Here is a 26,397-nt window from a genome sequence, read left to right on the forward strand (position 1 = left end):
TTGGCCGAAGGATTCCAAGGACGTGTGTGGGAGGACCCTAAAAAGGACGGAGGTGGCCGGAACTGTACTGCCGCCACCTTAAACGAAAAGGAAATGAGTGCAAAAAGAGAAAATGAAAGAAAATAAAGAGTAGCGGAAGACGGTGCGCAGAGATGAGGCGATGGATGGCCCCTTGTGTGGGCGGCCGAGCGTCGCTCCATATGTGCCACCTCCCCACTCGCCAGTCGCTCCGCTGTCCCGATCGGTGGAGCATTCTGCCGGTGCCGCTCATCGCGACGGCATCTTCCGTTGCTGTAATGCTGCCGCGCATTATGCCCACCGGGCGAGCTGCCGGCTATGCGCGCCAACGCGCCACCAAGCAAGTGCCTAAGATCGTCAAGGCTAAGGGACCTGCAGCGAAAACAAACAAGGATGAGGATCAATCTGCCGCCGCGGCGTTGAAGGAATGGAAATTCACCGGGTGGGTGTCCACCAAGAGGGACATCAAGGCAGCTGTGGACGAGTGCGTACAGAACATCAGGCCAAAGTTCGGCGACGTCAAGGTACTCTTCCGATCACAATTTTAATCAATATAAATAATAAATAATAAATAATAAATATAATAATAAGTACCCAGCAGTATATCAATGCGTTCTCTTCCATCTCTCCGGCGTGAGTGCAGCCCGACGTGTGCTTCGTGTTTTCGTCGCACCAAAGCGACGACAAGCTGCGCCGCATTCCTGCCCTGGTCAAGAACGCACTCAAGCCGCGCGCACTCTTTGGCAGGTTCGTTTTATGCCTGAGTGAACGCGTCCGTAGCGCGGTGACAAGTCGCTCGCTCGCTCACTCACATCTGGACGCCACAGCTCTTCGTTCGGCGTGTTTGGAGCCGGAGGTGCCATGCCCCAGGGCCAGGAGGTCGCCAACAAGCAGGTAAACCAGTCCAGCCTGCAGCAAGATCAGCTCATCTTTGTCGACTTGCTCACGCCTGGTATTCGTTTGGTGCCGTCTCACACAAAGGCGTTGAGCATAGTGGCGGCTACAATGCCCGATGTCGAGATCTACCCGTTTCATGTCCGCACACCCTCGCTGCCATCGTTTCCTCCCGGTACTTACAGTCTCTCTCTGTGTGTCGTGTGTCGTGTGTCGTGTGTGTGTGTGTATCGTGTGTGGCTTGATCTCCTCTGCTCGTCCACTCACACCTTGTGCTGTGCCCGCGGGTCTGTGAGAAGACTTTGACTGGGCCACACACACTTTGCCCAAGCGGAAGAACGGAGGCGCCGCCGAAGACGACGAGATTTCATCGGCGCTGTTCGTGATCACCGATGGCTTCGACTTCCGCGAGGACGAGTTGCTCCAGCGACTCGACTTTGCCTTCCCCTCCTGCCCCAAGTTTGGAGGGTGCGCATCATCACCTGCCACGCATGTCACAGTGTCGTGTCGTGTCGTGTCGTGTCGTGTCCTGTGTACTTGCGGGCGTAGCCGGTTCTCGTCGGTTAATGTTGGGCTCCGACGTTTGTGCACTTACAGGCTCGCCTCATCGAGGAACGTGCGGCTGTTCGTGAACGACAAGGCCTACCCTGATGGCGCTGCCGGACTTCTCGTCCACGGCAAGTTCCGCCTCGACCAGATCAAGGCCGAGTCATTCCGACCCATCGGCAGGTTGTCCATGATCGCAGCCCCCACCGCGGCTGGCCAGGCCTGATTTGTATGGACTGAGTTGACACGAACCCTCTCTCTCTCTCTCTCTCTCGCTCTGCGCCACGGCAGGTCGTACACGGTGTCGGAGGTGACGCCCTACAGCGAGAAGGAATTCGAGACATTCCTGACTTCCGTCGGAGCAGAGGGCGCAGGTGGTACAATGCGCGCGCTTTCCTCGAATGGAATGAATGGAATGGGGGCTAACCATTAACCTCCTGATCGATCAGAAGGGGGAGATGACGATGGCGAACGCGATGACACAAAGCCATCGTTCGCGTACGCGTGTACGTCTTCTCCTCTGCGATCTTTATTTCTCTGTCTATTCTGCACCGCTGACATCTCGCTTGGTTCGCTGTGGGCGATGACGACAGCCGATGACGACGATGACGACGACGACGAGAGTGACGACGACGACGAAGTGGAGGACCTATCGTCCGTCATCCATGCGATCAGCGGGCGCACCGTACACGACGTCGTACAGGAGCTCGCCAGCGATCTCTCGTCCAGAGGTGAGTCCTTACCTTATCGCCCGTAGCCGTACCTCACAGTCCTGACGACCAACATTTGTCGTGTGTCTCTGTGTGTCGTGCGGTGTGTGTCGTGTGTGTCTGTGTTCCCCTTGTCTAGACAAGTCACGGTTCTTGAGCGGACAGTTTTTGGTGGGTGTCGACCCGCGCGTGCCCTCCTCCAGCGAGACCAAGCCCAGGCCTCCCTCCGTCTTTGTTGCGCGGAACGTCAAGGAGATGGAGGTCGACTCCGAGTCTAATGAAGGTCCGTCTCTTTCATCAAAGCGCACGCACACACCGCACACGCACACACCGCACACACCGCACCACGAGGTTGTGCTAAGTGAGCAGCTCGATGTGGGTGTGGCGTTGGTCGAACAGGTGGGTATCTGACCCTGTACGAGAACGTGCCGCAGGGCAAGCACATCCAATTTTGCCTCAAGGACCGCAATAAGGGACTGGCCGACCTTCGCGCGCAGCTCGCCCGCTTGGATCTGCCGCCGGTCCCGGCCGCCGTCGCGGCGTCTCCAGCGCCTCCCGCGCCCTTCTGTCCGCTGACCCTCGAACGTACACTGCCTGCCTCCCGCCACTGTGCTCGTTTCGTGCGCGTTTCCTGCGCTAATCGTGATTGCTTGTGCGTGTCGTCTGGGGGCGCAGGCGCAGGGACGAGCGAGGTGGGCATGCTGGGATTCTCGAGCATCGGCCGAAGCCTCTACGCCAAGGACGCTGCCGCCCAGATCGGTACCTCTACCGTTTTGAAGAAGACGCATTCAATGCGCTGCTGATCTTCAGTGAGTCACTCACTGTGTGTGTGTGTTGGCAGAGCTGGCGCATGAGGGGGTGTTCCCGCTGGCCGGCCGCACGCCGCTCGACTCGGTGGCCGATCAGCTCGTGGCCGACATGCACGCCAACGCCGACACCTCCGAGGTGCAGAGCTTCATCGAGGGCGAGCTGGCCCCGTCCGTCGACCGCCCCGCCGCCACGGCCGCAAGCGGCAACTTTGCAGCTGCGCCGACCACCGCGGTGGAGGGCCGACACGACGACGACGACGACTGGGTGGAGCAGCTCGAGGAGACGACCACCACAACCACGCCAACACAGCAGCAGCAGAAGACAGAGAGGAAGAACGAAGACGACGATGACATCGTGAGCTACAGCCAAAAGGCGAAGAAGAAGCCACAGCAGCCCGAAGAGAGCGCGAGCAGCAGACAGCAGCTGGAGGAGTTCTTCGACGACGAAGAAGACTCGGAGGAACGGAGGATGATGCTCAAGAAGAAGAAGGTGGAGGAGGAAGAGGAAGAGGAAGAGGAAGAGGAGGCAGCAGCGCAACCGACGCCAGTGTGATCGCCGAACGCTTCGGGTCGCGGGTAACCTTCGGCGGCATGTTCTGCAAGGGCGAGTTCTTCACCACCAACACGCGACAGGAGCACGAGAACGAGGAAAGCAAAAACAACATCGACGATGACGAGCGAAGCACGCTGCTGCACGGGTACATCAACTCGATCGCAGTCATCATGCCACCCAAGAGCTACCACCAGCTGCGGAAAGAGAAATAAAAGCTCTTATTTAACATTAATTTATTTGCATTCTTATCTAAAATAAACAAAAACAAATATATATGTATTTAACAATAATATGAAAAAGATATATACTACAGACCTGGAAGGGGCAGACGAGCATCACCTGCGGAGAGCTCTCCATATCAGAAGAGCACGCACCAGTCGCCGGGCTGCGCGTCCTCGCCCGACACGTGGTGCTCACCGGTGGCGGCTGCGGCGGCAGCGCGTACGACCTCGGTCCACCAGGAGGGGCGGCGGCCCTGGAAGCCGTTGGGTACGATGGACAGCTGGCCTCTGCCTTCGTCCGGCACCTCCACGGTGAACAGGTCCACCAACGCTGCTCAAGCAGGAGCAGAAGGAGCGCAGTGTGAGGCCCACGTGGACGCAAAAGTCGAGAAGAGAAGAAACGGTGGAGCACGGTACCAGCGTCAGACTCAGCTCTCGCCTTGAACTCTGCACGGCGCGACGGTGACAATCGCGATGAATAAGAGGAACAAAAATAATGATAAAGTCGTTGACACAACATGAAAAAAGAAGAAAGAAGAAGAAGAAGAAGATGACGACGAAGTGTACCGGAGAAGGAGAGGCGAGGGGCGTCGTTGAGGAGGTCGACAGGCACGATGGCCTCGAGCAGGCCGCCGCCCTCCCGTTCGCCGGGTTCGCCATGCGCGGCGGCTGCGAGCAGGGCGCGACGGAGGAGGCCCAGCCGGCGGTCGACGCTGCCGAACGCCAGTGCGTCGAGCAGGCGCGCAAAGTCGACAAAGTGGAGCCCTCGGTCGCGGGCGCCGTTGAGCTTGGCGTCGTCGAAGAGTCGCCGCACGGCCGGCTCGTTCTCGCGGCCCTTCCAGCTCGGGCACAGGTGCGTGAAGATCTGCTGGAATTCGGCTGCCGTCAGCCGCTGTCGCCTCGCCGTTGTGTCGTCGCCATCATCGCTGCGGCCGTTGAGGGCCGTCTCGAGTTGGCCTTGCATATGCTCCAGCTGTTGGCGTGTGACTGCTCCAAGAACGTGAGACCAACGCACACACCGGGCACGGCACGCACGGCACACTGCGCAGCGAGGCTTTGCGTACACTTGGTGAGTTGCTGGAGGAGGAGCAGGGTGTGCTCCCATTCGTCGGGCAGCTTGGCCCCCTGGAGGATGTACTGCAACTGGAACTTGCGCACGTTCTCGAACTTGTGCTGGAAGTTGGGCGAACGGAACGCGGCCCGCTCCGCATTGATCACTGTGTGCGCACGCGCATTCGATCAACACAGTGGCTCGGTGACACACACACACACACACACACACACACACACACACACACACACACACACACACACACACACACACACACACACACACACACACACACACACGGGCAACGCCGTTGGCGCGTTGAGAGCAAAGGCGCAAGGCACATACGCTTGGTGAGCAGCCATTGCCTGCCCTCTTCGTTCTGCTTGATGACGGCCGATTGCGGCAAGGCCGGACCGAACGGAGGAATCCCCTCCCTGCACGAAGGGGACCAGGGTTCAACCATCAGCGGCAACCACAAAACTGCGTCACTGAGGAGGAGGGTGGCAGGGCCGCACTTTCGCGAAATGGCGACTCTGTAGCAGGTCTCTCCATCGACGTTCTCGGGCGAGACGATCACGAACACGTCTGCGCGACCATCAGGGGTGAGACTCGGCTGATACTTGGCGCACGCAAGTGGGAGATAGCTGGGGGGAGGGCTCGGTACGGTTGAGCTGCGACTGGATGGAGGAGGACGAGAACGGGGCTCCGTTGTTGGCCTCGCAGAAGACCACCACCACGACGTCATTGCCGATGTGCCGCTTACGCTCGATCTGAAGCCCGAAACATGAACAATAAATTGATTAATTGAAAAAATAAAAATGATAACAAAAGAAATGGCTAAATAGCCAGGCGTGTGTGTGTGTGTGTGTGTGTGCGCGCGCGCGCGCGGAGAGTGATCGCGACCTGTTGCGGGTCGGCGGCGGAGTAGGGCAGATAGGTGAGCGGGTGGAACATGATCTCACGTTCCTCCGCCTCACCGAACCGCGTGTAGATGGAGTGGGTGCCCGTCGTGTTGACTGCAGCAACGAAGGAGCACAAGCCAAAAAGTCGATGAGTCGCAGCTGCAGGTGGGCTCAAACAGTAAGGTCGAGACTCGCTGCCGCGTACTCTTGGTGTCGAGACCGCCGCTGTAGCCGGTGAACCCCTGCAGCTCCACTTTGCTGCCGAGGAATTCCAAGAAGTCCTCAAATGCTGGGCTGGCGTGCTCTGTACGGTCATGCGGCGTTAGAGCCAGAAGAAGAAGAAGAAGAAGAAGCAAGCCGCTCGCAGCCGATTGATGGAAGAGGACGTACCGTTGTTGTAAATCTGCAGTTCCTCGGTTTGGCCGCCCGTACTGTACAATACGCCAAACTTGTGGCACAGCGAGATCATGAGCTGCTCGTAGCGAACCAACCGCTCCTTCAGGCCGTCGTCGATGCGTGGTGTGAAGCTCACGGACTCGAGGTGGGGTCGCTTCTGCCGTAGGGCCTCCAGTTCGCCGCCGCACTCCTCGGCGCTGGCCCGCGACACCGTGTCCCGCTCCCAGCCCTGCCCCGCTCGTGAGTCACCATCAGCCGCTCACGCCAAGAGCTGCGAAAGAGAAGTGCCGACCTTCTTGGAGTGGATGAGGACTTGTAGTAGTTCATCGTCATCTGTGGCTTCAGCCGGCGGCGTGCATTCAATGGAGACGACCATCGGACCCTCCTCTCCGTCGGGCTGGGCCGCGCTCACGTAGTTAACGTGCCCTGTGACCACAGCGCGCTTGTGGACATCAGAAGAATGAAGAACCTCAAGTCCCTTGTGGAGTGGGCATGGCGGCAAATGAGGCCCTATGAAGAGATGGAGATGGAGATGGAGATGGAAGGGAGAGGCGGAAGAACAGATTTGTTTGGGGGGGGGGCAAGTACGTTGGTGCTCGAAACAGAGGGCATAGTTGTGGCGATAGGCCGACTCGAAGAGGCGCTCCTGTTCGGCGTCCTCGGGAGTGGGTGCGTAGTCGAGTTGCGATAGCTCGAATGCGTAGCCGGCCTCCTTTTTCAAAAGCATCTCCTACGCATGCAAAGAAAAACAAGAAGATACAGAAACCATGAGTTGCCGGACCCTTTCCGATTCAATCTAGGAGAACATGCTTACACTTGGATGCGCGCTTTGGCTGTCTTCCATTCGATGATCAAGCTATAACCACTCTAAGTTCGCCGGTTTTGGCCAGTTCATTACGTTACCTCAGCAACCACATTTTGTATATTTATATTTATTTTCAATAAACAACTTAATTGGAGTTAAAATGGTAATGAGAAAAAGGTTGTATTCTTCTGTGAACATTTGGAGCACCAACAACAAGCAAGCAAGCAAACACCAACAGCTCCACAACAAGAAGCAACATATCTACGCCTGCCACAGCAGCAACATGCAGCGACCTCAGTACGTGCCGCCATCTTCGGACGAACGGCAGAGCGGCGAGAGGCGAAGCTCCCGAGGCGGACGTGGCCGGGGCGATGCGAGTGGCCGGGGGAGAGGTGGTGGTAGAGGTGGTGGTAGAGGTGGTGGTAGAGGTGGTGGAGGCAGAGGAAGAGGCGGCGGCGGTAGAGGTGGTCGAGGCGGCGGAGGCCCCAACAGAGAGGGCTGGCGGCTGGAGCTGGCGGCCATCACACAAAACCCCGATGAGGCCGAGCGAGCTGGGGTGGTGTTCCTGCGGGAGGCGGTCCAGGTCGAGGTGGTCAAGGGCAGCGGCGAACAACAACAGCGGAAAAGAACGAAGCGCGACGGCGAACAACCCGGCGGAAAGAGCGAAGCGACGGTGAGCGGCGGCTCCGGGGAGGCGAGGAGCGATGGTGCGGAGGGCGGCATGCGGACGGAAGAGGTGTTGGTGATCTACGACAAGATGCCCAAAGCCCGACGGCACATGCTGGTACTGCCTCTCCGCGAGATCGACAGTCCGCAGACGCTGAAGCGGTTCCACCTGCCCGTGCTTCGGGCACTCCACGCCACTGCCCTCAAGACCGTAGCCATGTACGCCTGTTCAGCCGTCGGGCTATTGCCAGATTCGATCGAACGATTGCTGATCGTCATCACTTTGTGGGCAGGTTGCAGGCCGAGGACCCGTCGCTGACGTTCCGGATCGGCTACCACGCGATCCCTACACTCCAGTACGAACGCACTGCATTGGAATTTGGATATGAAGGCGGTTGACCTTTTGTGTGTTGTGTGTGTTGTGTGTGTGTTGTGTGTGTGTGTTGTGTTGTGTATGTATGTGTGTGTGTGTGTGTGTGTGTGTGTGTACGAACAACAGGCAGCTGCATCTGCATGTGGTGAGCGAGGATTTTGACTCACGCTGCATGAACCGGGAGCTGCGATGGAACTCGTTCACGACTCCCTTCTTCATCCCTTCGACGGGTAACACAACTCTTCCTTGTTTTCTTCTTTGCACCATTCGTGATGGCACGACGCAGGGCTGAGACGCTGATGAATGTACGTTTGTGCACTTGTTCAGAAATGATGGCGATCATCGAGCGAGACGGCAAGTTCGACGGAACTGAATACAAGCGCTACCTCAGGCAGGACATCGTCTGCTTCCGCTGCCAGCACCGGCCCCGAACCTTTGATGACCTCAAGTCGCACATCGCCACCTGTTTGGGCTAGGCGCCTCAACCCAAACAAATGGAGAGAAACTGTTTTCTCTCTTCGTTTCCCACAGGTCCCAAGCTGCTTGCGCGCAGCCACCTCAGCTGAGGTGGCACCACCCCCTTGCCGCCATCGTACAGTTTACTCGTAGTTGTTGAGCTGACGTGAAGAGTGGCGCACAGAACCTGCACTCATCCACCCGCCAAGAAGAAAGAAGGATGAAGGCGAACACGGCACTGCGGCCCTACGTGGCCCCGAAGTGGGCGCAAGAGGCGGGCCTCAAGGTGGTGCCCACCAAGTTCGTGTCGCTGACGTCCTCCACCGGCCCCACCCGCCTCCACCGCTGGCACCTGCCCTCCGTCGGTCGACCGCCCATCTCCCATTTCTGATTTTAAAATCATAGAATAATATACATCTTTTTAACTCTTTTATTGAAGATGGTGTGGAGGTGTGGATCAAGCGGGACGACGAGACCGGACTGGTGACGTCCGGCAACAAGATTCGCAAGCTCCAGTTTCTCCTGGCCGATGCCATCGACAAGGAGCACGACTGCATTGTCACCATTGGTACGTTCACGAGTTGCCGCCATGCTTGTCTGCGTCTTACCGACTCTTCACATGTGGGTGGTGCCACGTGCCTGCAGGTGGGTGGCAATCGAATCACTGCCGCGCGACGGCGGCCGCAGCGCGCGAGCTGGGAATCGAGTGCCACCTCATCCTAAGGACCGACTACACTCCCGAGAACATCCCCATCACTGGTAGGCGCTCCTCCCACCAGCTGCAGTGAGCGATGGCTCACCATGTTCGCTCCTCCTTCGCTCGACGACCAAAGGTAATGTGGCGTTGGACATGATGATGAACGCCCAACTGCACCTGGTGTCGGTGGCCGAGTACAACCGCGTTGGCTCGCCTCAGCTGCTGAGCGACCTGGGCAAGCGGCTGGAGCAGGAGGGGAAGAAGCCCTACCTCATCCCCGTCGGCGGCTCCAAGTTCGTTGCTCCATTCACCTGTGCGTGCGTGCGTGCGTGCGTGCGTGCGTGCGTGCGTGCGTGGTTCTTAACTTGCTTTGCGTGCAGTGAGCTTGGCTCTTGGGGCTACATGCAAGCCACGGAGGAATTGTGTCACCAGATGAAGGACCTCAACATCGAGTTTGATGATATTATCACAACCATCGGTACGCAGAAGAATGAGACAAGCATTTCATTTATTTCACGTCAATGGTGCGTGTCTTGACCACACATTCTTTTGTCCGCTCTCAGGCAGCGGAGGTACCACCGGCGGATTGGCGCTCGGCGTGGCACTGAGCGGGCTCTCCGCGCGCACGAAGCTCCACGCGTTCTGTGCCTGCGACGACGATGAGTATTTCTACCGGGAGATCGACCAACTGATCACCAACCTGGGTCTCGGCGACAGGTTCAAGGCTCGAGTACGCCAATCTATTAGCCCTCGAATGCGTGCGTGGATTGCTGATTGTCGGATTCTCGTTTGCTCGGCCATCAGGACCTGGTCAGTGTCAACGACAAGTATGTGGGCTTGGGCTACTCAATCAGCCAAAAGGAGGAGCTCGAGCTGATCATCAAGGTGGCGCAGCACACGGGCGTGGTCGTGGATCCGACCTACACTGGTACAGCCATGATACGCCAATGGATCTTGACGGAACTAGCTAGTTTAGCCTGACCTTTTGCTCTTTGTTGGCCAACTATCAAACCTGTGCAGGCAAGGCCCTGTACGGACTCATTCACGAGATCAAGGCTGACCCAGAGAAGTGGAAGGGCAAGAAGGTGCTGTTCCTTCACACGGGCGGACTGTACGACATCTACTCGCGGCTCGATCAGCTCTCCCCGCTCTTTGCCAAGAGCCAGATACACACCTTCGCCAGCAGCCAGTAACAGTACCGTCACCCCATTCTTCTTCATCTTACTGGCTTGGGTAATGTTAATTATTATTATTATGATATTAAATAATAGTACAGTCGGCCGACATACGTTACCGCAATCTGGATTGGTCACTAACGCAGACCTCCTCTGCAGGGGCCTGAACCCCTCAAACGCGCATTGGTTTCGCGTCCAATAGAAGCTTCGGCCTCCTCTCTTCAAGTCCTCCCTTACTCGTCGGCTTGTGCCTGTGCCTTGGCCTTAGCCTTGGCCTTGGCCTTCTTGGACTTGGACTTGCCTGGTGGGCGCTGGGCCGCGTTCTCGGCCTTCAGCCTCTGGTTCTCCTCTTCCAGCTTTTCCCGTTCCTGCAAAGGCGTGCGTGCGTGCAAGCGGGGTGAGCTGACGGTGAGCATAACTCCAGAGAAAGAGTGGTACGTGCCTGCTGCTTCTCTTCCAGTTCCTGCTTCAAATCCTTCAACGCTTGTTCCATCTTCACCCTCTCCTGTTGCCGGCACTCACCATCAGCGCTGGACGCACGCATGTGGCGTGGTGCAGTCATGGATGGAGGGAGGAGGGAATGGTGGCGCACCAGATCGAGCCACACCCACTCCATTCGCTTGGCCTCGTTCTCCTGCTCGATCCGCTTGCCTTCGTTCTTCAGGTCATCCACCTGCACGGCGAGCTCCTTGGCCAGCGCTCCCAAGTCCAGACCACCTCCTTTCTCGTCGTGGTGGGGTTTCCTGTCGGTCAGCGAGCCCGACTCGGCCTCGATCGTCAGCCTCCTCTTCCTAAGGTCGATGCCATTGTTGAGTAGCGGGGGCACACCAGCTGGCCACCACGAACGCGAGAAGCAACGCCGTTAGAGAGCCCCCGCACGGTACCCCCCACCCATGGTGTGGTGTGTGTGGTTCGGCGAACGATGGTAGTGCGATGGTGGACGTACTGGTGGCTCGCCGTTGGACCTTGGGCGAATCGGAGCGTCTGGTAGAACTGCCCGACCGGGGAAGTGTGGGCGATTCCCTCCCGAGAATGACGCTGCCTCGCCTGCCAGCCACCACCATCCACCACGATGGCGTCAGCTCACGCGGCCCCTTCCGTCGACAAAACCAACACGCAATGGTACGTACTTCTTCGGGCTGTCTTCTTTGACTCTTTCCTTCGTTGGGTCCTTCTTCTCGTCCTTCCTGTCGGCGTCCGTGTCCCTCTTGCGCCTTTCCCTGTCCTTGTCCCTCTCTCTTTCTCTGTCCCTCTCCCTCTCCCTCTCTCTATCCCTGCTTCTGTCCTTCTCCTTCTCCTTCTCCTTCTCCTTCTCCCTTTCTCTGTCCTTGTCCCTCTCTCTGTCCCTGTCCTTGTCCTTCTCCCTTTCTCTATCCTTTTCCCTGTCCTTGTCCCTTCCTCTGTCCCTGTCCCGGTCCCTGTCTTTGTCTTTGTCGTCTCGGTGTCGACTGTGCCTCTTGCTACTCCTGCGCGAGCCCTTCTCCTCTTCGCGGTCGGACCCGCTCGAGTCGCCGTCGTCACCGGTGCTCCGTGTCGGCCGCTCCTGCGACTCTCGCAGCTGGCTGCCGGAGTGCTCGCCGCTCGGCTGGCGCGGGAGGTCCATTACGAGCGAGCCCGACGGTGACGGAGCGGGCGAATGGTCCCTGATGTAGGCCTCCGACGAGCTCACGTCCTCCTGGCAGTGTGGGTCAGCAATCAATCACTATGGTCTTCGTCAAGGCCCCAAGACTCACGATGGCATGACACGGCACGACCATTGCACGAGCGTACCTTGCCGACAGCGCTTCCGCCAGCTGTTTGCTGGCCTGGGCGTCGGAGCATAGCGAGCTCCTTCTCTGATGGCCGCAACAGGAGCAGCAGTCGCTCTTCGGACCAAGGCCCGTCTTCCTCCGTGCCCTGCGCAATGAAATGAGGAAGATAAATAGAAGAAATAAAGAAATAAAGAAGTGCTAAAATGGCTGAAGCGTACGCTGGGGTAGAGCTTGGGGAAGATGTCCTCGTAGTCGTCGAGGAAGGTCTCCACGATGCCGCGTTGAGTCTCCATCCTCATGAAATCGTCCTACGCGCCAAGACAAAGGTTAAAAATCGTTTCTTCTGCCAATTTAGGCCTTGCGTAGAGGGGGGGGCACCTTGGTTTCTACTTTGCGGCGCAGGATGGTGGGCGCGAAGACGACGCCTAGGTTGAGGGTGGACATCTTGTTGACCTCGGAGCGGAGCGAAAGCGCCTTGAGGAAGGTCATCAAAAAGTGAAGCGTGCGCTGGTTGCTCTCCGGCAGCTCCTTGATGAGCCCCACCAGCTTCTCCTTACGCTCCGCCATGTTGGACAGCTCTGTGTTATTGCCATGGTACACGTCAGACCACCTGCCTTGATCACGACCGCTCACTCACCCTTTTGCGCGGGGCGGACCCATACCTCCAGTGTTCATCCATCGGTCGAAGAGGGCGAACGTGAGCAGAGGGTCCGGCAGCTCTCGCAGGAACTGTTTGAGTGTGGACGCCACGGCGTGCGTGTTTGCATTCGAGTCCATCAGGCGAGGTGGGCCTGTACGATGCGCGCGGCACCACAACCAGAGTTAAACCTGATCGTGGTCACTGAACTGGATAGCGCCGGCCTCATCGAGTGAGGTACCTGTTTCAAGCATCTCCTTCATCTCCAGGAGATCGGGGAACGCCACTGAGATTCGGAACACTCCCTCCAGGTCCAGCGCTGTGAGTGGGCGGCAAGGCCAAGGTGTGAGAGCCTCATCCACTGCGCAGGAAGCTACCGAACAGGTTGGGGAGGAGGCGCATACAATGCTCGGCCATGTGCGTGATCCAACACAAAGACCACGTAAGGTATTCCCCGTATGGCGTTCTCCCGGCTGGCCAGCTCCTCTATCGTCACCCCAAACTCGTGCCTCTTCACTGCGTGTGCTGTAGGAAGGGATGGAAAGAGAATGAGCGAACAAGAATACAGCGCGGTGTGAACTGATCAATGATGGCACTCCGTACTGGCGGCAGGCTTCTCGTTGACGGACCGGCGCCACATGAGCCGCAACTTGATCATGTCCGAGGGCTTCTTCTTCTCCTCCGCTACTGCCGTGCTCTGCTCCTCCTGGACCAGGCTGATCGCCGCGGGCGATGGACCAGCTGAAGGGGTGCAAGGTAAGCAAACCACCACCATATCTTACACGACACACAACGACACATAACGACAACAACACACCAACCACAAACGTAATTCCTGGAAAAGGTACACCCGGTGAAAGATTGGAATGGGGGGGGGCTTTGAGGGGAGAAGGGGGGGGTACTCACTTGGGCTTCCCGTGACTTCAGTAGTTCGCTCGTCTCGCGTCTTCCAAAGGAAGCTGGAGAGCTTCTTCGCGGTGGGCCGGTTCTGATTGCGCGTCGGCACGGGCGATCCCACCGGGCTTGACCCCCCGCTGGAGGGGGAGCTCGGGGTGGGGAAGCGTTCGCCGCTTGGGCTGGAGACGGCGCTGCCGCTGCGCGGGCTGGTACTGCCCCGCATGCTCGGGCTCGAGTTGCCGGAGCCGGCGCTGCGTGGGCTCATGCGCGGGCTGGTGCCGGGCTCGATCACCACCTGATCGAGGGCGAACCAGCCCTTCTTGTTGAAGTAGGTACCGTAGGCCTTCCCCACCGCCTCGATCTCGCTCACCAGCGCCACCTCGCCCTTGCGGAAGCAGAGCGCGCCAGGATCGGGCGATTGCACATCGTCCAGCGCCCGCACCCGTAGGTTGACGTGTAACGTTCTCTTTGGTCCCTCCTGTGATGACATATCCTCCAGGTCTGTATCCCTGTTCTGTTGTTCTTCTCTTCTTTTCTGTTCTCCTCTCCACTCACTCACTCACCCACCTACGTCGTCTTTCCTCCTTCCTGGGGACCCAGGTATTGAAGATGAGCTCTTCTTCTCCTCCTCCTCCTTCTTCTTCTTCTTCTTCAAGCCTTGCGTCTCAGTCCTTCACAGGGTCGCGGGTGGTGGGTGGTGCGGACCGGGCCATTCGCCTTTTTCCATTTGGCACCACCGGTGGCTCCTTGGTTGCAGCCGGATCTCGACAGGCGAACGGGCGTACGTGGTCTTTTCCTCTTACCTGCACCATCAACACACCCCCCCCCCACCCAGGTGTAGAAAAAACAGACCAAGGTGAGCGAGAGAGAGAGTGTGTGTGTGAGAGAGAGAGAGCTGAAGAGAAGAGAGGAGGGAAGAAAAAAGAAGGAGAAGAAGAAGAGAAGATGTCCATAGGCCTTCTGCCCCCCAAGCGAGCGCAGTCGGCGAAGGTGGCGTCGCCCGCCCCTGCCCCCGTGCTGCTCCTGGCGAGGAGCGGTGACGTCGAGGAACTGAAGCAGTTCCTTGCGAACAGCGACGACGACTGTATCAGAGGCGTCGATAAACATGGCCAGAGTACCACTCTCCCCCCCCCTTCCCCTTCCCACCTTGCTGCACACAGTTCCTCCTTCCCCATCCCATTTCTTAGTTATGTGTTCCTCATTCCCATCTCTTCCTCCGTTGCTTTGCAAGACAGCTTCCTCTTTGATAAAAATTAATATAATAATATGCTCATATATACACATATGCACCACATATATGATATTTCGCTCTTGCAGGTCTACTCCACTTGGCTGTGGAAGAGGGCCACACAGACATGTGCCTCTACCTCATCGAGAAGAAGAAGCTCGACGTCAATTTTCGTGACCGAAACGGATGGACGCCGCTGCACGTACTCGATCGACGACGAGCTTTTCTTTTGCTTTACTGCGTGTGCCCGCTTGGCTGGCTGTGGGTTGGCTCACATACAGGTGGTTTGCGGTAGGTGGCCTGCTCAAAGGGCGATTGCCGATTGGTGGCCGTCTTGTTGGCCACCAACAGGTGCGACGTTACGCTGAAGACCGTGGAGGGCGCCACCGTGCTGCACTATTTTGTACGAAAAGAACCACAAAAGGGACGGGTATGGGGTCAAGACAGTTACTTCGTGCTCATCAAGAAAATCGTCGGTACGAACACGCGATGCACACGCACACATGACACACACACACACACACCACACTAACAGTGTGGTGTGGCCAATTGCAGACGGCGGTTGTAATCCAGATGCGCAGAATGTAAATGGGGAGACGGCCATTCACGCAGCCGCGAGTGCCGGCAAAACTTCGGTGGTGGTCTACCTCAGCCGACTCAACGTCGACCTCAACACAGTCAACAAGTGAGTGTTTCCACCCAAACGCGACATGGTCCGCTGTAGAACATGTTGTGCTGATGCTCCCCCCTCTTGTGTCTATACCTTCACTCCAGATACGGGGAAACGTGCCTGCACCTCGCTGGTACGCCCTGATGCGCTCGAGAAGCCTTTGCTCTTTCTGGAAATGATTAATAATTCTGCTTTTCTTCTCTTTCCATCGCCACTTCCAGCGCGGAGAGGCGACGCTGAGATGGTGGCGTGCCTGCTATCTCTTGGGGTGGACGCGAACGTCGAGGGCGATAACGGCACAGCCCTCCAGGTAGCGGATAAGGCCGGCTTCGAGAACGTGAGCAAAATCCTCACCGGTACACACACCACACACACACAACTGTTCACCGGCCAGCTACGACCACGGTCGCCATGGCTGTGGTCTAATAACGAACGTGGTGGTGTGCACACAGAGACGGCGCCGATGTCCCTATCGAATCAGGGCGACAACATCAGCCATGCGCTGGAGCGGGCGCGAGAAACGGGCAAGCTCGACCTGTCCAACCTGGGCCTGCCCGGCATTCCGCCGGAGATCTTTGAGCTGACGAACCTGGTCGAGCTCGACCTCTCCCACAACAGCATCGTCACCGTGCCGCCCGCCATACGCCAGCTCACCGCCCTCAAGTCCCTCAGACTCGAAGACAACCGACTCACCCAGCTGCCCAGGTATAACCGTTTGTTTATTTAATAAGTTATTTATATTTATTGCTCTCTATTTATGTATATTTTTTATTGTTATGCTGACCAGTTGCGCGCCCGTACGGCCAACAGGGAGATGGGCGAGATGGGGTGGCTGGAGGAGCTGACGCTGTCGCTCAACTCGGATCTGGAGCCCGGGCTGAAGCGGAAGATGCGCGAGGGGGTGCCGGCCCTGCTCGATCACCTGCGGAGTACGTCGGGCGGGTTCAAGACCACGCGTGCTTCGATGCTCAGCATGAGCAAGCGGGGCAGCGTGGGCGAGCAGTCGCTCGACCTCAAGCTGGAGACGCCCGCCGAGGAGCGGCTGATCCGAGCACTCGAAGAGCGAGAACGGACACTCGCCAAGAAGGAACGGAAACTGAACGAGACCATCGCCCTCATCCAGGAAAAGAACGAGGTGAGCACGACACACGACACACGACACACGACACACGACACACGACACACGACACACGACACACGACACACGACACACGACACACGACACACGACACACGACACACGACACACGACACACGACGCACGACGCACGACACACGACACACGACACACGACACGACACGACCAACTACCAACGACACGACCAACGACCAACGACACGACACAACACGACACAACACGACACGACCAACGACACGACACGACCAATGACACGACACGATACGACACGACACAACACAACACGACACGACACGACACGACACGACACGACACGACACGACACGACACGACACGACACGACACGCTTGCTGACTTTCTTACGCACACGCAGAGCACGAGGGTGATGCTGGCGGAGATTAAAGAGAGGGAAGAGGCGGTGGAGGCGAGGGAGAAGGGGCTGCGAGCAGCCGGCGGAGAGAGGAGGACCAGGACGCACTCGGCCGACCCTCCGCGACCGCGCAAGCATCTGCCGCTGGCTCGGTCCGACAACACGCTCGACCTGGATTCAGCCCCCGAGCCCCCTCCAACCGGCGTCGAGACCACTAAGGTATGCAGCTCGCCTCCTGCGGCTACATCACGTTGACTGCGACTCAAAGTGTGACATCGACTTGTCAATTGCGTGCTGCTAGATCGGGAAGGCCAACGGGGTGAAGGTGTCCGTGGGCTCCACTCTGAGCGGCGTCGATGTCGAACTCCATCTCTCCACGCGACAACAAAGTACGGCCACTACAACGCTTGCACCCTTGTTCCGCACAATGCTAACATGTTGGCTGACGGGGCTTCCACGCCAGGCTTGACGCTGACGCTGGCGCAGTGGCACGGGGTGGTGCAGCTCATCGCCTCCAGAGACCGGTCAAACTCGGGCAAGCGTGAATAGCAGCCAGACCATCGAGGAGATAGTGTGTCCCATTTATAGTCCGTAGTGGCCACAACTTGGGTCGTGGCCCACACAACACACTGTGACTCTGACGAACGTTCGTTGCCCAACCAAAAACAATGATCCTTCACCTAACAACTGAAGGTTCCCATAATATTTGTGCTCTTTGTCGGTGCGGTGCTCTTGTGAGCGGCTGGCTTGGTCGTGGAAGATGCCGTTGTCAATGGTTGGAGTGCGAGAATCTTGCTCGTCCTGTTTCTCATACCACACACGCCCCTGTCTGTGGGGCGTGCCACTGATAGGACGAGCTTCGAGTGGAGCCATAAGCCAATCAGCCCTCGCACGGGGAGTTCGACTCTCCCCGACGGCAATCCATCTCTTTTGTCTCTTTCTCGGGCTCTTCGCAAACTGAAGGCTCAGCGTGAACCCCCTGGCTGCTCGCGTTGATCATCCATCAACCACCATTGTTCGAAGCAATGATTCTCTTCTTGAATTGTTCAGGTGCTCTTTTGGCCGGGCACGGGGTAGTGGACATGGCAGGAGAAGCGGAGGAGCTGCTGGCCGGTGTCGCCCTCGCTGGGGCGGATGACGTAGCGCAGCTGTCGCGGGGGCACGCCGTAGGCCGGCCGAAACACGATCTCCATCTCCACCGCCACCTCTTCCGCGCTCGCGTCGGTCTGCTCGAAGGCCAGGTCCCACACGCCGTCGCCCTCGTCCATCAGGCGCGGCTCGTCCTGCTGCTGGCCGGGCAGGGTCACCCTGACCTCCTCCACGCAGGTGCACACCTCGTTCTTGCGCCCGCCGCCCAGCCGCAGCGCCCACCCGCCGTCGGCCTCGCGGCGGTGCGAAACCAAGAACGACTGGCGGTACTCGTACTCAAGCGTCGAGTCCCGGCCCAGTCCCTCGAGTATTCCGTGCATCACCTTAGGACGAAGAAGAAGAAGAAGAAGAAGGGTGGTGAGCACAAGAAGGGCTAGCCATGCTGATACGGTGCGGAGGCTTACCTCATCGCAGGTGGCGTTGATCTTGATAGTGGCGCGCCTGTCCACCGTCGTGTCCTGCAAGCAGACGATGATGACCTTCTTCGCTTTCCACGGCAGATTGCAGAACGGCGAGACTGTGTAGGTTGTAAAAAAAAACAGTGAGCAAGCGTGCGTGAACACACACCACGACAGGGAGGCGCGGAGCAGTACCACTCATGGAAGACCCCAGGACGAGGGCAACGTCGGCCTTCTTCGCCTCGTTGGTGGCTATTCGCAGCGGACCCTCCGGCACCATTCCGCCGAACCGCACCCCCTCCTTCTTCAGCCGTCCGCCACACTCTTCCTACACGACATCATTAGTTCCCCGATATGAGCAGAGCGTGCGAACACACACACACACACACACACACACACACACACACACACACACACACACACACACACACACACACACACACACACACACACACACAACGACACACAACGACACACGTACGTGATCGCAGATACGGCCCAGCTGAGGGACTTGCGTGTGTCGGAGGAACTTGTCGCCACACTTGAGGCAAGTCTCGATGTAGCCGTTGCCAAAGATCTCCGACACCTTGTCCGGCGACGCGCCGGAGCGGATGTGGAGGTTGTCGTGGTTGGAGGAGACGATGAACTTGATCACGCCCTCATTGAGCAGCTTCGTAATCGCCACGTGCGAGTAGGACGGCATCAGCAGGTCCGCCGCGCCCTGTGGACGAAGGGGGAAATGTGGTGTCACCATACGCGCAAGGAAGTCACATCGCATGGTAGGGCGCTCTGATTGAAGTAACCTACCTTGCCCACGCCCATGCCCAGCACGGCGCTCTGCCAGCCGTACTTGTCCATTCCGTTGTCTCCCCTGAAGTCTGGGATTCCGCACGCCGTACTAGCGTGCACCCCCCCCCCAAGAACGTTCAGTCAGCAGAGAAGAGGAGTAGGAGGGGAGAAAGAGAGAGGGGGGGTGTCACCAACCTGACGCCGGCGCCGGTGTAGACGACCAGGTTCTGTGCGCTCCGCACAATGTCCACCAGCTGCCGCATCTTCTTTGCCTTCTCCTCCGGTGGGTCCTCATACTCTGTCTGCAACGAGGCCACAAACGTCGCACGTTGAGGGGACGACACGTTCGTGGAAGCTTTCAAGCGTAGAAGGGGGGGGGGGGAACAAGACTAACCTTTTCGTAGACGACGTGGTCAGGAACAGGAGGCGGGGCGGGCGCGTTCATCTTTCGTTGTCAGCTGCGTTGGTGGGGTTAGCTTGCTGTTTGCATGCTCGAGTCACGCGCTGTCGTGCGGGGTGGGCCGTTCACCCAACCTCCCCCTTCACTTCACCACCATCAGCAGCTGCCGGGAAGGCAAAGAAAACGGAGCGGAATGCGGAGTATGTGCTATCTATTTATTTTTTATTTACAAACAAATAAAATGAAATGCGAAATGAATTAATTACAACAGAAAGCTGGAGGGCGCAGTGGAGGGGACTGTGGAGAGCAAGTCACACATGTCCGAAGTTGGTGCGCGAGGCGCGAGGCGATGAGCCCAGGCGCGGAAATACATCAGTCGCATCGTCTGCGGGCCGAGTTGTGGAGGAGAGGCGCATGACAAGGGGCGAAGGTGGTGGCGAAGAAGACGACGACGACGTTGCGGGCGGCCCCGCGCGCGATGACGCAACGCGCGGGGCGTGGTGGTGCTGACGGCCCCACGGCGGCAGGGAGTCGGCCCACTTGGCCTCGACCAGGCGCAGCAGGCAGGTGCCCTCCTCCTCACCGTCCAGCGAAGTCTCTCGGTCCATCTCAGGCTGCTCGCGTGTGCAGGTCGGTTGATGGTTGGTGTGCCGGGCACTTGTGGCTGGATCGAGAAGGGGAGGTGGTCTGGGCCTCGTCAGGCGCAGCTCTGGTTGTCTCCTTCCGGTGGTGTGGGGCGCTGCTGTGGCCTGTGCGATGCCAGCATTGGGGGGGGGGATCTTATCGGCTGGTTGGCTCTGGCGCAGGTTTCAGGCGACATTTCCTCGAAGGTCTTCGCCGCGCTTTCTGCCACCGTCTTCGCCGTCACTCTTGCTCAAGGCCTGCACGTGGAGGAAAGCGTGCGAGAGTGGAGGCCTCTCTACCTGTGCTTTGGGTCCAACCTCAGACAAGGAGTAGTCTTTTCGAGAGTCTCTCAATCGTTGGTTTTAAGGGTGCTGACATTGGCAAAATGCATGGTTCGTACTTCTCTGGCGTGGTAAGTGGTGTCGGCCTTACCTTCGGTTCTGCCTGACTTCGGTGTAACTTGCCCCCCCCCAATGTGCACTCTCCTGATGCCCACGCAAACGCCGGACCACCACGTTGGTCGACAGAAAAGAAACTTAGTTGTGCTTTGTAGTTGATTTTGGTGAGATTAACCCTGTACAATTGATTATCAAAATGGAAAACGAACACAAGGACAAGGTTGTGAAAGAGGAGGCCACTAAACCAGTAGTGGTGGAGAGCTCTACTCCCGCTGGTGCGGAATCATCTGCCGCTACCGCATCGTCGGCCAACGACAGCCAGGACGGGAGTGAGGGCGGCGAGGGTGGGAATGGAGCCAACCGCAGCAGACGCGACAGCGATGCGGCGCGACGCTCGAGAAGCAACTCCGCTAAGGCATGGAAGGTGAAGGGAGCCGAGGGCGCGAGCCCGGCCACCGCCCCCGCCCAATCTGCCAATGCCACCAAGGCAGACGCCACGCTGGGCGCTGCCGCCGCAGTCCTGGCCACCCCCACCTCGCCTGCCGCCTCGCACCAGCAGCACAAGCAGCCGCAGCACAAGCCCAGGTCCCGCAAGGGCTCCCGAGCAGGTAATTTTAATCCCATTAATTCCTCGCAATCTTCATCTCTGATTCACGTGCGTAGAATCACAGTGTTTTTTCAAGAACTCATTAACCTCCATCTGCGGCCCACATGCGCAGGCCAGCTGGAGTCGCCCCGGTCGGACGCGCCAGCGCACGACGATGGTGCGTCGATCCTGGGTCACCGTCTGCAGACGCCGTGGACGTTCTGGTTCTCGCGCAAGGACAGGAGGAGGTCCAACTCCATCACGGCGGGTCCCTCCGGCACCGTGGTGATCGACAAGAAGCTGGACAAGAAGGAGCACATGGAGCACCTCGTTCAGATCGGCACCTGCCGCACCGTCGAGGAGTTCTGGCAGTGCGCAATCCGCTCCCTCTCACCTTGTTCCCACTCCTCTCGAGCTACTTGCGCTTTGACTCATTTCCCCTTTCCTCCTCGTCTGTCAGCCACTATGCGTTCATCCAGCGGGCCAGCAATCTGCCGAAGGAGAGCAACCTGTACTTCTTCAGGAACCAGCTCAAGCCCATGTGGGAGGTAGGTGACCCCAATCATGGAGTGGTCGAGTGCCTTCTCCCCCCCTTCTTTTTGACTCAGCGTGTTTGTGCTGCAGACGTTCCCCAAGGGTGGCTGCTTCATTGTCAGGGTCGACAAGCGCACCGGTGCCCTGGACAAGATGTGGGAGGAATTGGTTCGTGTGTCGTGGCTCCCTTCGTATGGTGGCGTCGCCACGAGGCTAACGAACCCCACCCAAAACCCGGACACCAACAGCTGTTCGCGTCCATTGGCGAGCTCTTTGAGGACCCCAACGTGGTGGGCGTGGAGGTGAGCATCAGGAGCAAGGAGGATGGTCTGTCCGTGTGGACCAAGACCAACCAAAAGCACATCCGCCTCAGCATCGGGTTCGCATCATCCTCGCCCACTGCATTCCATACGCCTCGCGTCGTACACTTGACACTGACGCACTTGATGTCAATCTCTCCGACAGGGAGAAGCTGAAGCTGATGCTGGATCTGGACGACGTGATGTACAAAAGCAACTCGACCTCCATCAAGGACCGCTCGACCTACAAGAACGCACAGAAGGTCTTGGTCGCGTCGTAAAGGAAAGAAAAAGGAGAAGGCTCTGTAAGGCGGAAACCTCGTGTGGTGTGATGCCAGGAGTGGGAGACAGGTATTTATGAGAGCAGTGGCGCCAGAGATGGAGATGGCTCATGTGCATGTAGCGCTCCTCCTCGACGGCATCGTGTTCTTGTGATATATTTTTCTTTTCTCGCTTTTTAATAAACAGTAATTTTAATCACAGATGATGGATGATCAAGAAAGATGGACTTCTAAGCCTTCCTGAGGGCGTGCATGGCCTTCGCGCCGGCGGAGGAGCCGTGGGCGAGAGCGTTGGAGGCCGCTGATTTGAGGAGGTTCTCCGCTCGCGTCTTGGCCCCGGCAGGCGACGCTGGGGCGGCCGCAGCTGCCCTGGGGGTGGCTCGCTTGGGTGCGGCGGTGGCCGGCGCCTTCCTCGTCTTCGCTCCCTGCTGCACGGTGCTGGTTTTCGTGATTGTCGTGGTCGTTTTGATTGTTGTCTTAGTTGTTACTTTCTTAGGCGTCTGCTTCTTGATCGTCTTCGTGGCAGCTGGTGCCGCCTTGGGCGCGCTCCTCTTCGTGCCGCCACCCCCTCCCTTCTTCGCCGTCTTTGGCATCTTCACACGAAATTAAATTCAATACCAGATTCAAACTCAATTTATCGAAAATCAAAACATAAACCAAATAAAGCAAAAGCGCAAAGTTAGTCACGGAGCAGAGAATTGGTGACCGTTGCGAACAACAACATTCTACTATCGATTTTAAATAATATAACATAGACAGGTGGACCAAGGGGTGGTCTTGTACACACATGGAGGAGAATGAAAATGATAGTTTGTCTGCGGTCGAGCGCCTCTACCCGGAGTGGGTGCGCAACGCCCCCACAAAATCCCAAAACGAGTGCACTTGCTCAGCCCCTTGTTCTTCCACACAGATCGTCACTCTCGAAAGCCAGCTTAAGAAGTCTGACGGCGCGAAGGTCGACCAGGAGATACTTCGCACCCTCCTCATGAAGGTACCTTGTTCTTATTTTATTACATTATTTTATTACAGTATTTTATTGGGATTTATTTTCTTTTTTATTTGAATTAATTGATGTTGTATAACACGACGTGCCCTGTCCAGCTGCTGCTGTCGCCAACGATGACAGTCGCACGGGCGCTGTGCCAGAGTCTGGTGTCGTCGAGCCACGACTACGAGTCTGTGTGCAACTCGCTCCTGATCATCTTCCGTCACAACAAGCAAGACATGCGCCTCGTCGAGTGGGCGCTCCAGAACGAGATCGACACCTGTGGTACATACACGACGCGCTTCCTCCTTCGCCACACTCCAGAGTCCACTCGCTCTATGCTGATCACCTCTGCAGAGGGTGGCACGACAGTGACGCTGTTCCGAGGGATGACGGTCGGGGTCAAGCTGGTGAGCATCTATCTGCACATCAAGGGCCACTTCTTTCTCAAGGGCGTGTTGCAACCGCTCATCGCCCAAATGCAGACCACGTCCGCTATCGAGGTACGTGACCACAGTGACGGCTGCAACATACACACACGGGCACCTGCTGATGATCACCGCCCGCCCGCACAGGTCGACCCCATGAAGCTCGCGGACTTGACACAACTCCAGGACAACCAGAAGCGGCTCATGGACAGCGTGGAGCAGATGTTCCTCGCCATGGAGTCGGCCATCGACCTCTTCCCCTGGTGCGAGCCGCCTCTTCTCTTTTTGATCTTTGCGCCTCTGGCTGATTTCCTTCCCTTTCTCTTCGCTGGCGCAGCGCGTTGAAGCGGGTGTTTCAAAAGGCGCACCAGATGGTGGAGGAGCGGTTCAACGAGAAGGGCTACCAGCTGATCGGAGGCTTCTTCTTCCTGCGATTTGTGTGCCCCGCGCTGGTGTCGCCTGAGCGAGTCGGCCTTGCCTCCAGTACGCAACGAACCCGATACGACCACACACCGCACACACCGCACACACCGCACACACCGCACACACCACGTTCTCATCTTCATATGTACGATCGTTCCGCAACGCAGCTCTGTCCAACGAGACGCGGCGATCGTTAATTCTGATCAGCAAGGTATTGCAGAACGCGTCCAACGACGTTCAGTTTGGAGAGAAGGAACAGTACATGGTATTTATCAACGAGTGGATCGGTATGCGCCCCCCCCCTAGCGAACACACGACACACGCGCGCTCCCTTGTAACCGACTGTGGACTTCCCTTCTCTACAGCGCTCAAGCAGGAGCGGATGCAGCGATTCCTGAGTGCATTATCGACCGCGCCGAGCGACGCAGACGCCCACCCGGCGCCTCCCGGCACGGTACGAGTCCAGACTACAAAACGAGACGTGGAGCCAGCTATCACAGTTGACATCGACGCTGATGAGTACACATCTGGCCCCGCCACACAACACAGGAAAAGATGTCTACAGAGGAGGATCGAAGAATGGCGGTGCGGGCGCTGGTCAACAGCTTCGACACCCACAAGGAGCAGATGTCGGCCGCCCTGGCGGGCCACAAGGAGCAGCGGCTGTTCGATCGACTCATACAGGTGGTGGACCCGGCCGACCTGCTGGCTGTCGAGAACGTGACCCTCAACTTCACCAAGGTCTTCCGGACGTCGCTAGGCGAGATCGAGGTCAAGCGCACCCCCGAAGCCTACGGCGGGCGCAAGAACAAGAAGAAAGAGAAGGACAAAGAGAAGGAGAAGGAGAAGGAGGGCAAGGAGAAGAAGAAGTGGAACAGCCGGGAGGACATCAAGGTGGTGGGCAAGGGCCGGTGGCGGCGGCTAAACCGGCCCGTGTCGGACTTCATCCACCACGAAGAGCTGGCCAGCTTCTCCAACGCCATGCGACATGTACGGCCCCCGGCCTCTTGGACTGCTACGCCAATTCTATTGACATCACACGACACACACTCGACACAGGCCACGACGACGGAGGCGACAAAAACGCTCGAGTCGCAGATCGCTGTGCTCAAGGAGCAGCTGGCCGCTGAGCGCGAGGTGCGGAGCAAGGTCGAGACGCAGCTCGCGATCGCCCGGTTGCACCTGGCTCAGGAGGGGGCCCGGCGGGAGGGCCTCGAGCGGCTGGCCGGCGCCATGCTCGAGAAGCTCAAGAGCGCCGGCATCGCCTTCAGCCCGCCCGCACCCGCGCCCTCGCCCTCCTCGCCTACACCGACCGCCAGCCACCCGAGCCACCCCCACCCCATTCCGACCCTCTCATCGTCGCCGCCCTCCCCGGCGCCGTCCGGGGCCAAGTCTACGACGCAGGTCTACGCCCTGTCCCGCCACAACAGCAGCCCCCACAGGCTCGTCAGCAAGGCGCCACCGACCGGGGGCGCGGCCCAGCAGCAGGGGCCAGGCGGCACCAGCAGCCCGCCGCACTCGCTGTCGCCCTTGTCGCAGACCAAGGTGCCGCACACGTCGCCTCGAGAGCAGCACGCCAAAGTTAGTCCACGCTCGACATCGAGGCAATCAACATCGATCACCACGACCAGCGGCCAGCAGCAGTCATCGTCGACCACCACCACGACGGCGGGCTCGGTCTCGGCCCCCATCAATGCGGCTCCGCGCGTGCGGCAGTCATCGGGCGGCGGGTCGTTGATCGCGAGCGCCTACCAGAACAGCGGACGGCCGCTGATGGCGGTGGACGACGCCCAGAGCGGCAAGTCGCTGACGGACCGGCTGGTGGACAAAATGTTCTCGGCAGACTCGGGGCTCGAGCTGCGCGAGACCCGCGATGGGCGGCTGTGCTTCTGCGGCTGCGAATGCGTGGACTGGCTGGTCGAGGAGCTGCGGGTGGGACGCGACAAGGCCGTGGTCATCGGCGACAAGCTGCTGCAGCGGGGCTTCTTCCGGTGCCTGGTCTACGATACGGCCTCGTTCACGGACGACCACACACTGTTCCAGGCCACGACACCTGCGGACACGTGCGGCGAAGATTGAAAAAAGATAAAGAGAAAAGAGAAAAGATAAAGAAAATAAAATAGTAAATAATTTTTGCTGTG

The 26,397-nt window shown here is 58.3% G+C and overlaps 9 protein-coding genes across 9 annotated transcripts; 5 read left to right on the forward strand and 4 right to left on the reverse strand.

Annotated features, from left to right (window-relative positions):
* Positions 1–152: 152 nt before the first annotated feature.
* On the forward strand, positions 153–3,530 carry ACA1_117060 (uncharacterized protein; the record flags this gene model as incomplete). The annotated part of the gene is made up of 12 exons (XM_004342294.1): positions 153–542; positions 662–765; positions 846–912; positions 1,000–1,087; positions 1,212–1,380; positions 1,510–1,641; positions 1,783–1,835; positions 2,052–2,189; positions 2,308–2,451; positions 2,568–2,753; positions 2,850–2,927; positions 3,010–3,530. 12 exons carry the CDS (start codon positions 153–155, stop codon positions 3,528–3,530), a joined length of 2,070 nt encoding a protein of 689 aa, XP_004342343.1.
* Positions 3,531–3,888: 358 nt separating this feature from the next.
* ACA1_117070 (Rap/ranGAP) lies at positions 3,889–6,827 on the reverse strand (the record flags this gene model as incomplete). The annotated part of the gene is made up of 12 exons (XM_004342295.1): positions 3,889–4,082; positions 4,169–4,198; positions 4,319–4,738; positions 4,771–4,968; positions 5,148–5,236; positions 5,318–5,387; positions 5,467–5,572; positions 5,706–5,818; positions 5,910–6,008; positions 6,095–6,329; positions 6,393–6,526; positions 6,689–6,827. The coding sequence occupies 12 exons, from the start codon at positions 6,825–6,827 to the stop codon at positions 3,889–3,891; spliced, it is 1,827 nt and encodes a 608-aa protein (XP_004342344.1).
* Positions 6,828–7,188: 361 nt separating this feature from the next.
* Positions 7,189–10,290, forward strand: ACA1_117080 (Dcysteine desulfhydrase; the record flags this gene model as incomplete). The annotated part of the gene is made up of 12 exons (XM_004342296.1): positions 7,189–7,790; positions 7,865–7,927; positions 8,071–8,174; positions 8,272–8,392; positions 8,620–8,765; positions 8,840–8,968; positions 9,088–9,159; positions 9,234–9,390; positions 9,478–9,575; positions 9,661–9,827; positions 9,902–10,025; positions 10,118–10,290. The coding sequence occupies 12 exons, from the start codon at positions 7,189–7,191 to the stop codon at positions 10,288–10,290; spliced, it is 1,956 nt and encodes a 651-aa protein (XP_004342345.1).
* A 215-nt stretch (positions 10,291–10,505) lies between these two features.
* Positions 10,506–14,047, reverse strand: ACA1_117090 (RhoGAP domain containing protein; the record flags this gene model as incomplete). Its single annotated transcript, XM_004342297.1, has 12 exons — positions 10,506–10,690; positions 10,711–10,777; positions 10,865–11,103; positions 11,219–11,319; positions 11,403–11,947; positions 12,043–12,168; positions 12,242–12,331; positions 12,402–12,601; positions 12,686–12,814; positions 12,902–12,979; positions 13,264–13,401; positions 13,567–14,047. The coding sequence occupies 12 exons, from the start codon at positions 14,045–14,047 to the stop codon at positions 10,506–10,508; spliced, it is 2,379 nt and encodes a 792-aa protein (XP_004342346.1).
* A 455-nt stretch (positions 14,048–14,502) lies between these two features.
* Positions 14,503–17,511, forward strand: ACA1_117100 (Ankyrin repeat containing protein; the record flags this gene model as incomplete). The annotated part of the gene is made up of 12 exons (XM_004342298.1): positions 14,503–14,671; positions 14,875–14,987; positions 15,067–15,080; positions 15,137–15,261; positions 15,341–15,470; positions 15,560–15,588; positions 15,677–15,811; positions 15,908–16,160; positions 16,266–16,590; positions 16,966–17,181; positions 17,264–17,351; positions 17,426–17,511. The coding sequence occupies 12 exons, from the start codon at positions 14,503–14,505 to the stop codon at positions 17,509–17,511; spliced, it is 1,683 nt and encodes a 560-aa protein (XP_004342347.1).
* Positions 17,512–18,008: 497 nt separating this feature from the next.
* ACA1_117110 (transcriptional regulator, Sir2 family protein) lies at positions 18,009–19,743 on the reverse strand (the record flags this gene model as incomplete). The annotated part of the gene is made up of 7 exons (XM_004342299.1): positions 18,009–18,434; positions 18,516–18,628; positions 18,705–18,837; positions 18,991–19,230; positions 19,317–19,380; positions 19,494–19,600; positions 19,693–19,743. The coding sequence occupies 7 exons, from the start codon at positions 19,741–19,743 to the stop codon at positions 18,009–18,011; spliced, it is 1,134 nt and encodes a 377-aa protein (XP_004342348.1).
* Positions 19,744–19,840: 97 nt separating this feature from the next.
* ACA1_117120 (uncharacterized protein) lies at positions 19,841–20,306 on the reverse strand (the record flags this gene model as incomplete). The annotated part of the gene is made up of 2 exons (XM_004342300.1): positions 19,841–19,861; positions 20,016–20,306. 2 exons carry the CDS (start codon positions 20,304–20,306, stop codon positions 19,841–19,843), a joined length of 312 nt encoding a protein of 103 aa, XP_004342349.1.
* A 610-nt stretch (positions 20,307–20,916) lies between these two features.
* ACA1_117130 (eukaryotic initiation factor 4e, putative) lies at positions 20,917–22,420 on the forward strand (the record flags this gene model as incomplete). Its single annotated transcript, XM_004342301.1, has 6 exons — positions 20,917–21,328; positions 21,440–21,677; positions 21,767–21,854; positions 21,931–22,008; positions 22,089–22,219; positions 22,306–22,420. The coding sequence occupies 6 exons, from the start codon at positions 20,917–20,919 to the stop codon at positions 22,418–22,420; spliced, it is 1,062 nt and encodes a 353-aa protein (XP_004342350.1).
* A 787-nt stretch (positions 22,421–23,207) lies between these two features.
* On the forward strand, positions 23,208–26,335 carry ACA1_117140 (GTPase-activator protein for Ras family GTPase; the record flags this gene model as incomplete). The annotated part of the gene is made up of 10 exons (XM_004342302.1): positions 23,208–23,264; positions 23,331–23,411; positions 23,522–23,690; positions 23,763–23,908; positions 23,981–24,096; positions 24,171–24,316; positions 24,424–24,543; positions 24,622–24,710; positions 24,806–25,246; positions 25,316–26,335. 10 exons carry the CDS (start codon positions 23,208–23,210, stop codon positions 26,333–26,335), a joined length of 2,385 nt encoding a protein of 794 aa, XP_004342351.1.
* Positions 26,336–26,397: the final 62 nt, after the last annotated feature.

This window comes from Acanthamoeba castellanii, assembly GCF_000313135.1.
Source record: "Acanthamoeba castellanii str. Neff unplaced genomic scaffold scf7180000084669, whole genome shotgun sequence".
Classification (NCBI taxonomy): domain Eukaryota; phylum Discosea; order Longamoebia; family Acanthamoebidae; genus Acanthamoeba; species Acanthamoeba castellanii.